The sequence below is a fragment of the Eucalyptus grandis genome, chromosome 2 (assembly GCF_016545825.1).
Source record: "Eucalyptus grandis isolate ANBG69807.140 chromosome 2, ASM1654582v1, whole genome shotgun sequence".
NCBI lineage: Eukaryota > Viridiplantae > Streptophyta > Magnoliopsida > Myrtales > Myrtaceae > Eucalyptus > Eucalyptus grandis.
In genome coordinates, this window is record NC_052613.1 from 43,565,744 (window position 1) to 43,580,634 (window position 14,891).

At 41.4% G+C, this 14,891-nt stretch overlaps 1 protein-coding gene and 1 pseudogene across 1 annotated transcript; both read left to right on the forward strand.

Moving 5' to 3' along the window:
• The first annotated feature begins 4,339 nt into the window (after positions 1-4,339).
• LOC104430918 (non-functional NADPH-dependent codeinone reductase 2-like) lies at positions 4,340-7,817 on the forward strand. The gene is made up of 4 exons (XM_010043634.2): positions 4,340-4,703; positions 4,797-5,040; positions 6,760-6,939; positions 7,475-7,817. Exons 1-4 carry the CDS (start codon positions 4,384-4,386, stop codon positions 7,697-7,699), a joined length of 969 nt encoding a protein of 322 aa, XP_010041936.1. The 5' UTR covers positions 4,340-4,383; the 3' UTR covers positions 7,700-7,817.
• A 5,184-nt stretch (positions 7,818-13,001) lies between these two features.
• LOC104430919 lies at positions 13,002-14,463 on the forward strand (annotated as a pseudogene).
• Positions 14,464-14,891: the final 428 nt, after the last annotated feature.

Consider the following 14,891-nt stretch of genomic DNA (forward strand, 5'->3'; position numbering starts at 1 on the left):
AACCCGGATCCGTCCCGCGTCCGATATAAAACCGATTTTCTCTCTTGTCTTTTTCATTTTGTCTTTTTCTGCTGCTCCCTCTTCTTCTTCATGCATTCTTCACAGAACGTCCCCCTCCGACCTCTTTTCCTCCGTTTTGTCTTTTTTTCTTTTCTTTTCATTACCCCTTTTTATTTCTTTTTCTTTTTTTTTCCTTTTTTTTGTTCTCTCTCCTCCCTGCTTTCTCTTTCTCTTCCCGAGGCGGGTCTTCTTCTTCCTCGCGACCCTCCTTGCCGAAACTCATCCGAACAACAGCACCAGCCGAAGCACCCGGCGTCCTTTCCAACACCAAACCACTCCGACTGGCGCAGACCGCCGCCGGCCACCTAACTCCGACGGCGGCTAAACCATTTTCGGATGCAAACATCCCGGCTCAAACATACATGATTACTCCACGAAAATCGCATGAAATCGCAATGAAAACATAAAAGACAAGCACGGTCCAACAAATATATGAGCAAGCGCGAATCAGACTGAGTTTAAACCAGGGTTGTTTCTCGGTTCTCTCTAGGACATTTTGCCAAACAGGTGCATGGAGGACCTATGCTCACTTGGGACATAGATTTGGGCAATCAACACAGCATGCACAAGCAATACTCAAGATCCGCTCAGAGACACGTTAATCACAGTCGGAATAGATATGAACGAAGAACAACTATCTCCGGCCTCAACAAGCTTACAGAACTCAGATATCGTTTAGGCATTTTCACAAGCATTTGGTGTGCGCGCTACTGACACGGGGAATTTTCCACTTGATAGAGACGCGAGCACAAATCTAAACCCCCTACGACGCATTCTAGAACAGCTAGCAGCTTTCAGGGAGGACCGGCTCGGACCCAGACTTGCGCGAACTAGTCGGCACGAGCTCCGGCCCGACGCCTCCCGAGAAACAAGGGACACACGGTTGAAACAAAGCCTACCTGGTTCGAGAGGAGGGCTGCGGCGAATGGCGGCTGACGAACGGACCTCCGGCGACGACCAACCACTCTCTCGAGCTTGCTCTCTCTCTGGGTCGCTCTCTCGCTCACCCTCCTTCTCGGTCTCTCTCTCCTAGCCGAAGACCTCTCCTCCTGCAAATGAGCGAGCCCTTTCACTTTTAAGGGTGACCAGCAGGCACGCATGGCCTCTGCCACCGCCAGCTTACCGGCCGGACTGATCCCGACCCGCGGATTACGCTGCCATCTGCTCCTCGCGATTCCCTGCTCCTCTGGCTCGTACTCTGCTTTTCCTCCCTCTTTGTCAGAAGCGTGGCTAGCGCGAGGAGGAAGATGACCTGCGTGCGGGCCGGGCTGAAATAAGGGGAGATAGGCCAGCTCAAGCGCGCAAAAAAAAAAAAAAAAAAAAAGAAGGAGAAAAGAGAGAGGTGGGCCGGCCCACGCAAAGAAACGAGAATGGAAAAAAGAAGAAGAGGAGGAGGAGAAGGAGGGCCGGGCCAGCCCAGCCCCTACCCGGCCCTATTCTATTTTCTTTCTCTTTTTTTTTTCTTTTTGTTTTTATGATCATAATTTTCGATAATATCTTTTCTTATTCTCTTTTCCTTCTTTTTTTTCCTGTTCTTTTTTATGACGGTTTTTTTTTTGGGGAAAAATTTAGAAATTACCATTAATGATGTAAATACTCATAATGCTAATATGCAATGGAGAATTACCTAAAAAGTCTTAAACCTATTGTAATTGTGTCAATTCGGTCTAAACTTTTTTTTTTTGGCAAATTTAATCCTAAACCTTTTATTTTTGTTCCAGTTGAGTCCATCCGGCCAAAATTGATTCTAAATGGCACGATATGAGACGTGCTTGGGCCGGTCTTGGCGAGTTTTTTTTTAATAATATTTATTATTTTTATTAATTTTTTTTTTTTTTTTCCCTCCTCCCTCCTCCTTCCTTGGGCTCCGTCGCCGGACTAAGGCGATCCGGCGGGGGCAAGGAGGCCTCGCCGCGACGCGACGGTGAGCCCTCCTCGCCGATGATAGTAAGGGCGCGAGCTCGCCTCGCGCAAAGCAATGTCGTGAGGCGAGCTCCCGCCCGGCGATCGCGGGGAGCTCCGTCGCGTCGTGGAGGGCTTGCCTCACCCTGCCGCGTGGGCGCGAGCTTGCGCGAGGCGAGCCCTCGCGAATCCGGCGAGGGGGGCTCGCCGTCATGTCTAGCGAGGGCTCGCCTCGCCGGCGACCGCGAGGCGAGCTCACGCCCGGGGACGGCGAGGCCCCTCGCCGGATCCGGCGAGGGCTCGACTCACGGTCGTTGGGCGAGGCGAGCCTCGCCGGATCCGTGAGGGGGCTCTGTCGCGTCCGGCGAGGGCTCGCCTCGCCCGGCCGACCGCGAGGCGAGCTCGCTTCCGGCGACGGCGAAGCCCCCTCGCCGGATCGGGCGAGGGCTCGACTCGCGGTGGCCGGGCGAGGCGAGCCTCGCCGAATCCAGCGAGGGGGCTCGCCCTCGCGTGCGCGAGGCCTCCTCGCTGAGATCCGGGCGGGGCTCGCCCGGCTGGATCGCCTCCGACGACCGGCCGGCCGGCGGCCGCGCGAGAGTACAAGGAAGAAGGAAGAAAGAGGAGGCAAAAAAAAAAAAAGGAAAAAGGAAAAAAAAATTAATAAAAAATGTTGAAAATAAAATATTATTAAAAAATCACGCCGACGCTTTGGCCAGGCTGCCACGTCGGCACCTGCCGACCAATTTTGGCCGGATGGACTAAACTGGAACAAAAGTAAAAGGTTTAGGGCTAAATTGGCCATGAAAAAAAAAAAAGTTTAGGACTGAATCATGTCACAATTGCAATAGGTTTATGACTTTTTGGTAATTCTCCGCAGTTGAAGTACAATGTACAATATGTACCTTGTTGAGTTCGAATATGTCACCGACTATAGAAAGCACTTTTTGATATATATATATATTCAGAAATGAAAGCATGGAAGCACATTATCTTAAACTAATTCATGATTTGTAAACCTATGCATTTTAGATATTTTTACCTATCTAATGTGATACAAATACTGACTTATTTTGACATGCGCATGTAATTAAAGGCTATTTAATTTTTCTTTCATGTGACGGTTCACATTTTAAACCCAGTTTCAGGGTTAATTTTACATAATGTTATTTCTTAAATATTCAACTTATCCTCAGTTGCTCACTATTGGGGGGAATTTTCAATTCTCACTATAAATTTGTTCAAGAGCCGGAACATCTGACTTGATTTCAACTTGTAGGCATTTATCTGAAACTTAATCATGCAGTATTTATTGAAATACATATTGGCCTCGTCAACTTCACAAAGATGCGGGAGGATACACGACTTCACTACTTTCACACATTTGATGTTTGTGATGAAATATATATTATACATGTGCTTACAGCTTGCAGGAGTCTATTAGTTCAACAACCCTACCTTTAATTTGGGAATTCTTCAAATTAGGTCAAAGTAGAAATTTTTTGAACCAAATTACCCCTGCTTTAGCTGCCAAAATAAACATGCTGGTGAAGATGAGCTTGAGCTCTTATTTGAGACTAAGTTAACCATTTTAGATCTTTATTTGATACAAAATTCACTCTAAGCTTTCTTTTGAGAAAACAATCTCATATCAGGTCTTTATTTGAACTTTCCATTATTCTTATTGATAAGTCAGGGAATACATGGTGCTATAGGGGAGCTTACATACTAATATGGAAATCTCGAGTCTCATATCAAGTCTTTATTTGAACTTTCCATTATTCTTATTGATAAGTCAGGGAGCTTACATACTAATATGGAATTCTCTTATCGAGATTCAAAGATTGTCGAGAATTGCAATGTTGAGTCTGTAGAGAACCATCACCCACCCTTTGTGTCCTCCAAGATTTGGTTTAATATAATTTGGAACCTTGTTTGATGATTTTCTTCCCAAAATGGTTCTGACTATGGGTGTACTCTCATCATGGCCGGCCACAGCAAAATGCTTCATTTTCCCACCCATTTATCAGAGTTAGTATTCTATTGGCCACCCACTTCAAAATGGTACGGCTCATAATACACATTGCCAGGATTCTTCACGTGCACTGAATATTTTGTTTTACACGATTCAGCACATGCATGCATATTTTATTTCACCCAAGGCCTGGGGTTCTTCGAATGCATTACATTTTTCATTTCACAGAACGCAAGGTCCTTCACGTGCATTGTGTATTATATGGTACGCAAAACGACGATTCTTCACGTGCATTGAATATTTTAGTTCACACGATGCAATGATTGTTCACATGCAAATTTTCCATGCCGATCGGAATATGGTTGCAACAGGGATCTATTGATGGGATGAAAAGAGATTGATTCCTTTAGTTTAGGTCTCGTCTGTATCAGTAAAAAATACAGAGAAACATGACCAAGATTACTGTTCCTGGGACTCAACTCAACAAAAACGGCAAAGCGATCCCGCTTCTTGGCTTCGGAACAGCCGAGTACCCATTTGGGTCCTCCGACAACGTGAAGGAATGCCTCCTTGATGCAATCCGATTGGGTTACCGACACTTCGACTCGGCCGTGCTTTACCAGTCTGAGCAGCCTCTTGGAGAAGCCGTGGCTGAAGCTCTCGAGCTTGGCCTTGTAAACTCACGTGAGGAGCTGTTCATCACCACAAAGCTCTGGTGCAGTGACGCGCATGGCGTTCGCGTCGTCCCCGCTCTCCAGACATCCCTCAAGTACAGTTTCAGTTAACCTCAAATTCATACAGTACCGTGTTTGTATGTTTCATTATCCTCATATTCACCGCATCGGACGGTTCTTGTGTGTAGGAGTCTTGGACTCGAGTACGTGGACCTGTATCTGGTGCATTGGCCGGTGTGCGTGAAGGCAGGTGAGTATGAGCTTCCGGTGAAAAAGGAGGATCTGCTTCCGTTTGATTACGAGGGTGTGTGGAAGGCCATGGAAGAGTGTCAGAAGCTGGGCTTGGCCAAAAGCATAGGAGTGAGCAATTTCTCATGTAAAAAGCTTGAGAAGCTGCTCAGCATCTCCAAGATTCCTCCTGCTGTCAACCAAGTGAGTTTACTGTCGGTCCCTTGGAAATCAAGTTTTCTTTAAATTGCTCTAGAAAGATAAATGTGCTTGTCATAACAAAGAAAAGCTACCCAAAACATGTTTATTGCAAGTCAAGCTTTGAATTCAGTCTTCTTGTAGTTCCGAAAAACTTCATTCTAGGTTATTCACTTTTGACAAAACAAGAACCTCTCTCCTCTCATTCTCCCTCTTCCGCCTTTCCCTTCCCCTCTATTCTCACGAGATACAGTGCCCATGAACGCCGCCACTGTATTGTCCATCCCCACCATGTTCCAGCTGCCACCCTCACAGAGCCTGCAGCCGCTGTCGTCGAGCCAGTGAGCTCCCATGTCTTCCCTCCCCTCTACAACTCATGGGGATGTCACAACCTGTGCTATGGAGACCGCTCGAGGTCGAGGACGAGGACGGCCAAACCAAGGTCGTAACGGCAACTTTTTAAGCCTTCCACAACCCAACCCGACTGGAGCAATAGAGACAGAGAGAGGATTAAGTTTTGGGATTTTTTTTTTTCTCTCTCTCCTTTTCGTGATTTTTCATGTTGGATTTGACTGTGTGTTATGCAACTCACGTAACCCATCAACAAAAAAGATAGGAGGAAGTTTCCTCCCATCAAAACACAGCCCTCTGAAATTTTCATCCATTAGGCACGTTTTAAACCAATGTGGATGGCATAGACAACGCAATCTAATCTCTGAGGCTCCTGGCACCCCTCAAAAGAATCCAACTCTTGAAGTATAAACGCATCATTTTATAATCGCCGGAGTCAAAATTGGCAACATGAGTTCTGCTTAAGAACGTCATACACGCATTTACATCATATAAAGAAAAAGAAAAACCACTGAGGTTATATAGATAATCTGGAGGACAAAATCAATTATAGTGCAGAAACATGTAAGTTTTATTAGGAGCTTTTTTGGCAGGAACAAGCATGAAACTTACTATAAGCAAATTCCTTACCAAAAAAAAAAAAAAACTTACTATAAGCAAATAGATATTTTTTTCATTTAGTGACCAGCTTTATTAAAATATATGTCTCGAATTTGAGGGAACAAGCAAATCAATTAGTAAATTATGAATTGTTGCCTCTCTTTTGCTCGCAAAAAAAGGAAGTTACCGTTGTCCTTGATGAGGCAATGACGGTCGGCCGTACATTTAGAATATAACACAGGAGGTTCATTCAAGACTCGGCCACTTTCCTACTGGGACTCACTTTCTTTATATATATGAATGAATTATGGATCTTTGGTTTTAGTCTGAAGAAGAAGAGCACTGCACTCGTAGATTTAGGTGCTGGTCAGACTGACTTTACTCGTGAATTTGGCTTCAGTTGTCGATGTGATTTGCCCGCAGATAATCGAGAAGTGGCCACGACGTTTGAGCAATTACGTGAGGCTAATAATCCGGGGTTGGAAAGATTCTAATATGTGACTGATAATAATTTTGTGATTCTTCAATTGATTGGGATTCTTTATTGTTGGCTCTCTCTATATAATAGGTATGGACACTCGATCTAAATAACGCAAATCTCTTGTGTTCACTATTGATCCCGTTGATTTCACAAATAATTTCATTCTCTCGCATTTGACTTGATTTGCAAGATTCATTAGTTTTCACATCATTCCACATCAACTTTTAATATCTTTACATGAAGGGTGTGATTCTTCTATGTATGATTTAAACGGGAGCGATTTGACCGTGAAGGTGGAGGTGAACCCTCTGTGGCAGCAACAGGAGCTAAGGGAATTCTGCAAGGAAAAGGGAATACACATCACTGCCTACTCTCCGTTAGGAGCAAGAGGAACCCTTTGGGGTTCCGATAGAGTGATGGAATCCGAGGTGCTGCAAGAGATTGCCAAAGCCAAAGGGAAGACACTTGCTCAGGTTGTTATCAGTGTCTATGGACCTTATCCTTCTCGAATTCGATGATGCTATGCATACGAACATTGATTGAGATTTAGACACTTGATCATCTTAAATCAATATTCTACATGATCGTCACGTAAAATAAAATATGAATCCTAAAGAATTAACCAATTTGGTTTGGAGAAAGAAACTAAAATTTACTGCCGTATGCCTTGTACAAGCTTCCTACACAACACATAACCATTCGTTAATATTAGATCACTGTAAGAGATTCGGATCAGTTGACCACAGTCCAACACTTAAAGCTAGAACCAAGTGAACTGCTAGAACACTACTCATCTCTGTTGACATCTCTCTGGTTATTATATGTGTACATTACTCTTTACATACCTGAATATGTTTCATACACGGAACCAAGTGAACTGCTAGAACACTACTCATCTCTGTTGACATCTCTCTGGTTATTATATGTGTACATTACTCTTTACATACCTGAATATGTTTCATACACGGTTTAGCTCCAATTTTGGCTACATGAGTGGTTTGCATGAAGGTTTGTCTTAGGTGGACACATGAACAAGGAGTCAGCATGCTAGTGAAAAGCTTTAATACAGAGAGGATGAAAGCAAACCTTGACATATTCGACTGGAGCTTGAGTCCTGACGAATTGAACAAAATAAGTCAGATTCCGCAGAAGAAAGGATTCCCTGGAGTTGAATTTGTATCCGCAGATGGACCTTACAAGTCTACCGTAGAGCTCTGGGATGGGGAGATTTAAGTAAGAAGCATTAGTTGCTTCAATTAGTTCTTTCAACTTTGAGACTTATCCAATGAATTATTCCATGTGTGTTGAACCTTAATGCCAAATGAATGCTAGTCCCTTTTGTATTTGAACAGTGTAATTCTGTTCATCCGCCCTTCAGCAACGCAATAGAAAGGTGTTTCAAAGTGTATTATCTAACCATATTAAATTATATCTCAATTTTGAGCTTGATCGATTTGTTAAAAAATAAGGAAAACAAATATCCAAGGTTGACTAGTTGATCAAGAATTGGACTTCTTGCCAAGCCTTTAAAAATCCCGCGGGTTTCTTCCTTTTCTGGTACAAACACAAGGAAGTCCTCCAGTTGTAGCCGCACAAAAGCAAAACGAAAGGGGACGCACAGAGGAGGAGCCCTTTCTTTCATGGCACGGAAAAATTATGAATACCGTGGATTTTGGGCGATGAGTTTTGGCCTTTCAAAAGTCCCACGCATTTTGCTCAGGTCGTTTAGGGTAGATTCTCCCAAACCTTAGGACTTGACCTAATGAACTTACCTTGAAACTTATTTGATTAATATTAATTATATGATGCAACTCTAGTTCTTTTTTTTTTTTTCTTTTTAACATTTACATCTTATGCAATGCATTTAATTTAATTGATAAATAATATTATCTACATGGTATGACTTCTAAAAATTGATTCTAAATGATGTGCATGATATGAGACTAATTACTTTTAAATTTACGTGCAATTTATATTATTCTAATGATATTTTTTATTTGGTTTTTGTTTAATGAGAACTACAAATTGCCTTAAATTTGTATGCATCCTAATTAGCATGCATTTACCCAACTATCGAAGCCCTTAAATATGAACTATGAATGTACCCTAATAATGTGACATGCAACATGTAAAATTCACGTGAAATTGATGGAATTTTAAAATGTATATCATTCACAAAACTTATCATTATATTTCAAGACATGCCATTCCAAGCAACCAAGATTGATGATACATCACGCATGACGATTTATATAAAACAATATACACCTAGATGATAGTAAGGGTGTTGGAGAAATCTTCTTGAAGTGTTTTGAAGTTGACAAAACGTTTCTATCAGTCTAGTTTGAAGGCTTGCAGACTCTGCTGTTCAAAGTCTGAAGACCTCCGAACAGCCAGACTCAAGACTCAAAGTCTATCCTCATTGACAGTCTCTAATCCGTTGTAGAAAGGTTATCCAGAACTGGATGTTCCGTTGAGGATTTAACCTTATCAACCGGAGAAGATCTCGTGGCCGGGAGAAGACATAACGGAGTCCTTTGATTGATCGAAGATTGACTCGATAAATTGAAGATCCGGTGATTGCCTAAATATTATTGGAAGGTTCGCTTATGGAAACCAAGATCCCGATTGTATGGGCGAACAGATTGATGGGCTATCAACACGTTCCTTTAATAGCTTGGATAATCTTCCTAATTGATTCCGTCCAACGGGTAGATTGGAGGAATTCCTTTGGTAAGTGCCAACGGGTATGATGGCATAAAGGAGTATATAAGGAAGACTTTGTCTTAGTTGTTCAAGGTGTGCGCGATAGAAGAATTCCAAAGTCTGAAGCTCTTTTTGTTTAGACAAATCCTTTGAGCGAATACTTGTATACGAAAGAGAGAGTCTATATTTGTGAGAAATCTTGAGGAGGTGTGGTAGAACATTTACACTGTGGAATCAAGGCAAAGCTGTGCTGTAACCTCTCTCTTGTTCATAGTGGAATCCAGCCAATAGGTCGGTGAAGAAGAGTGGACGTAGGTTTGATATGCTTCGAACCACTATAAACCGCGTGTTCAATTTTCTCTTCTCTCAGTCTTACTTTGATTAGTATTGTGCAATTGATTGAGAAAAATTCTTTATATACCTATTCACCCCCCTCTAGGTACTCATACTAGCAATATCAAAGGGTTGGACGTTAGTGTCTAAAGGTCTAAGGCCTTAATATATTCTTGACTTATGCAAAGAAACAATCAGGATGCGCGGTAAGGACTGGAGTGGCTGAAGTGCTGAGGGAGCGTCGGGGACTATTGAAAACTGGACTCGTCGGGTTGGTTCCAGTGCTCGCCAGAGAGAAATGTCACTCGGCTAAGCACGACGTGCAGGCTGGAGAGGCGGTTGGTCCAGGTGCTCAGCTGAAGAGAGGTGCAGCCGCTAGTGGCACGAACCCGCTGGGACCGTCTGGAACTTATGGTGTCGAGCCAGTGTCGGGGAAGGCGGCAACTTGTCTGGTTTGCCGGTGTGCGGCGGCTATGGTGTTAAGCCGCGTGAGAGCAACATCTCAATAGAAGCAGCAGTTGAAGTACAATATGTAAGTGATGTGAGGTCACAGTAAAGAGTGGTCAACATGTGAAGTTTGAAAATAGCCTTTGTCGCTTGTGAACCTATTGTAATTATGGTTATAATTATGGTTTATGAATTAACGAAAGCCAATAAATTAATATACGTTTTTTTTCTATTCACGTATCTTTTTTGGATTCATGAATTTCTTAGATCCATGTATCTTTTAGTTCATGTATTTATTGAGTTTATGAATTTCTTGAATTCACGTATTTTTGGATTTATGAATCTCTTGGATTCACGTATCTGTTTATTCATGAATCTCGTGGATACATACGTTTATTTATTTCATGTATCTCTTCAGTACATGAACTAAAAAGCTCTATAAATAGATAGGAGCATAGAGCTTCATTTATAATTTTTTTTTGGATTTCTCAACTCGATTTTTTTTTTTGGTGTGCTGGTTCAATTGAATGGTTTGATCGATCTTCTTTGTATAGTGCTAATCCAAACAGGTTCGAAATGATTCGAGGTGTTATTTCTTTGTATAGTGCTAATCCAAACAGGTTCGAGGTGTTGTATCTTGGGAGGCATAGTTTGTGAATCTGCGGAGCACCATTGGCAGGAACTAAGATTCGATTATCCGTACCTCACCTCCAAGCCTTAAGGAGATTCGGTTATCCGTACCTCACCTTCAATTTTATATGTTATTTTTCAGTGATATCTTATTTTCTTCCAAGCCTTAAGGAGATTCAGTTATCCGTACCTCACCTTCAATTTTATATGTTATTTTTCAGTGATATATTATTTTCTTCTTCTTCAAGATTGGTAAAAGAAAGAATATTATAAAGTTGTTATCATCTTTTTTTACATTGATGTTCTGATTACAACAAACAGTTTGCTTTCTCTGGATTAATTTCCAACAGAACCCCCTTGCCCTTTTTTACTCTCCCTCTCCCTCTCCCTCTTGTTGAGTGGTTCCGGAGGTGAGTTGTATCTTTTAACCCCTTCCGACAATCCGACCTCATTATCTCCTGATTTTTCTCATTTCCTCTTTGATTATGAAATTACCCAACTCAATCTACACTCTAAAAATCAAATACGTTAATTACCAAACACATCTTTATGGAGCTCTTTCAATCATGCGTATGATAGTTTATGATGATAAATATGCATGTTAATGACATTTTGATTTAGAGGTTGATGCTTGATTTTCAATGATTATATAGAATGGCTAAAATTTAGGGGTTAACAATGAGGAGTTATTCATCACCACGAAACTTCAGTGCATCTTAAGTACAATTTTAGTTAACATGTGAATCATGTCGTATCATGTTTAGTTCCATTATCCTCATTTTCGACTTTTCAATGTGGTGGTTGGTTCTTGAGCATAGGAAACTCCAGCTCGAGCACGCGGACTTCCATTTGGTGCATTAGCCGGTAAGGTGAGTGTCAGCTTCATACATTCTCCTCCTTAATCTGTGAGATAAAGTTCGCATATGTCACCGACTATAGAAAGCACTTTTTGATATATAGATTCAGAAATGAAAGCATGGAAGCACATTATCTTAAACTAAGTCATGATTTGAAAATCTATGCATTTTAGATCTTTTTACCTATCTAATGTGATACGAATACTAACTTATTTTGACATGCGCATGTAATTAAAGGTTATTTAAAATGCTTTTTTATGCGACGGTTCACATTTTAAACCCAATTTCAGGGTTAATTTTACATAATGTTATTTTTTAAATAGTCAACTTATCCTTTATTACTCACTATTGGAGGGAATTTTCAATTCTGAATTCGTTCGAGAGACGGAACATCTGACTTGATTTCAACTTGTAGGCATTTATCTGAAACTCAATCATGCAGTATTTATTGAAATACATGTTGGCCTCATCAGCTTCACAAAGATGCGAGAGGATACACGACTTCACTACTTTCACACATTTGATGTTTGTGATGAACTAATGTTATACATGTATTTATAGCTTCCGGGAGTCTATCAATTCAACAACCCTAACTTTAATTTTGGAATTCTTCAAATTAGGTCAAAGCAAAAATTTCTTGAACCAAATCGCCCTTGCTCTAGCCGCTAAAATGAGCATGCCATTGAAGATTTGGCCAATTAGTGAGCTCGAATCCTTATTAGAGACTAAGTTAATCACTTTAAACCTTTTTTTTAAGACAAAATTCATTCTAAACCTTTTTTTCGAGAAAACAGTCTCATATCAGATATTTATTTAAAACTTTCCACTATTCTTATTGATGAGCAGGGGAATACATGGGGTTATTGTGAGCTTACATACTAAAATGAAATTCTCTTATCGAGATTCAAAGATTGTCGAGAATTGCCGTGCTGAGCCTGTAGAGAACCACTGCCCACCCTTTGGGTCCTCCAAGATTTGGTTTGATACAATTTGGGACCTTGTTTGGTGATCTTCTTTGCAAAATAGTTCTGGCTATGGGCGTACTCTCATCATGGCCAGCCACAGCAAAGTGCTTCACTCTCCCACGCATTTATCGAGGCATGTATTATATTGGCCACTCACTTCAGAATGGTACGGTTCACAGTACACATTGCCAGGATTCTTCACATGCACTGAATATTTTATTTTACACGATTCATCAGACGCATGCATATTTTATTTTACCCAAGGCCAAGGGTTCTTCGCATGCATCACATATTTCATTTCACAGAATGCAAGGTTCTTCACATGCATTGTGTATTATAGGGAAAATTGTCCAAATAATTCTAAACCTATTATACTTTTATTAATTCGATCATAAACGTTTTAATTTTATCAACTCAATTCTAAACTTTTTTATTTCTTACTATTTTAATCCATTTGACCAATTTTTGTTGAAAATTATTGATTGAACGACCACCGTTGATGGAGCACTTTTTTAATAATATTTTTTGCATATTTATTTGCATAGCTCTTAACTTATTTTGCTTTTTGGTGACTCTCGCCCAAAAACAGCAAGGGCTATGACGCCCTCGCCAGATCTTGCCAAGTGAGGGCTTGGTGGCCCTCGTCGGCCCTGGGCGAGGGCGCACAAGCCCTCGCTAGATATAGCCAAGTGCGGGCTTGGCGACCCTCGGCCCCAAGTGAGGGTGACAACCTCACTCGAGGTGCTTGTCTAGGGCAAGCAAGGGCTATTTTTTAGATTTGGCAAGGGTGTTGTGGCCCTCCCCCTTCCTAGGTGAGGGCTCACATGCCCTTATCTTTGCCAGCGAGGGTTGGCCAGTTCTCGCCTATGGTTGGCGAGGGTTGGCTAGCAACCCTTGCCTGCTAGATTTGAATCCGAAAAAAATCAAAATATTATTTAAATATTATTAAAAAGTGTCATATTAGTGACAGTCATTCATATTAGCAATTTTTACCCCAATTGGCTAGATGGACTTAATTAATAAGAAATAAAAATATTTGAAACTGAATTAGCAAAATTGAAAAGTTCGGGATTTAATTGGTAAAGTGCAACAGATTTAGAACTTTTTAGACAATTTTCTCATGCATTAAACCATGATTCTTCACGTGCATTGAATATTTTATTTCACACGATGCAAGGTTTCTTCACATGAAAATCTTCAATGCCGATTGGAATATGGTTGCAACAGGGATCTGTTCACGGGATGAAAAGAGATTGATTCCTTTAGTTTATGTCTGGTCTGTGTCAGGAAAAAATACAGAGAAACATGGCCAAGATTACTGTTCCCAGGACTCAACAAAAACGGCAAAGCGATCCCTCTTCTTGGCTTCGCAACAGCCTAGTACCCATTAGGCTTCTCTGACAACCTGAAGGAACACTTTGTTGATGCGATCCGATTGGGTTACCGGCACTTCGACTCGGCCACGCTTTACCTGTCCGAGCAGCCCCTCGGAGAAGCTGTGGCTGAAGCCCTCAAGGTCGGCCTCATAAACTCGCGTGAGGAGCTGTTCATCACCACAGAGCTCTGGTGCAGCGACGCCCATGGTGACTGTTGTTCCTGCGCTCCAGAGATCCCTCAAGTATAATTTCAGTTGACATATGAATTACATAGCACCGTGTTTATACTTTTCATTAACCACGTTTTCACTGCGTTGGTCGGTTCTTGTGCGTAGAATCCTCAGGCTCGATTAAGTGGACCTGTATCTGGTGCATTGGCCGGTGAGCGCGAAGGCAGGTGTTTGTAAGTTTCCAGTGAAGGAGGAGGATCTGCTTCCCTTAGATCATGAGAGTGTGTGGAAGGCCATGGAAGAGTGTCAGAAGCTGGGCTTGGCCAGAAGCATAGGAGTGAGCAATTTCTCATGCAAAAAGCTTGAGAAGCTACTCAGCCTCGCTGAGATTCCTCCTGCTGTCAACCAAGTGAGTTTATTGTCGGTCCATCGGAATTGATGTTTCCTTAAAATTGCTCTAGGAAAAAAAATATATGTTTTTCATAACAAAGAAAAGCTACCAAAAACATGTTTTCCAAAAATCAAGTTCATTGCAAGTCTAGCGTTGCTCTTTTTCAACATTTTAATTCAGTCTTCAGGTAGTTCAACGAAGGATGTGCGATTTTGACTTCAAAATAGTTCAAGTTCGCTATGTGTTGAGTAGGAGCTGCTGAGTTTAGAGCTAAACGTTTTCATCTCCTAATTTGTTTTAGAGATCGGTAAAAACCATTGCTCAAGTCACCTTAATGTTTCAGCCGAAATTTCCCATTTGGGCTGAACGGGAAATTTCCAGTCCGACCAAGTCCTAGCTCATGGGTTTTTGAGAAATAAATTAGTGGCAATTTTTAATTTATTGTGAGAATAACAGTGTGTTGTGAACTATAAAAAATAAAATAACAAATAATTATAAATTATTATTATGTTCACTCTTTCAAGAATTTGTGGCTTATAATAAGTTATTA

Bases quoted from the DNA above. Each gene is read 5' to 3' on its own strand.
- LOC104430918 (XM_010043634.2), top strand. From the start codon at position 4,384: ATGACCAAGATTACTGTTCCTGGGACTCAACTCAACAAAAACGGCAAA. The intron at 5,041-6,759 runs GTGAGTTTACTG...TTGACCGTGAAG, and splicing joins TTCCTCCTGCTGTCAACCAA to GTGGAGGTGAACCCTCTGTG. The intron at 6,940-7,474 runs GTTGTTATCAGT...GTTTGCATGAAG, and splicing joins AAGGGAAGACACTTGCTCAG to GTTTGTCTTAGGTGGACACA.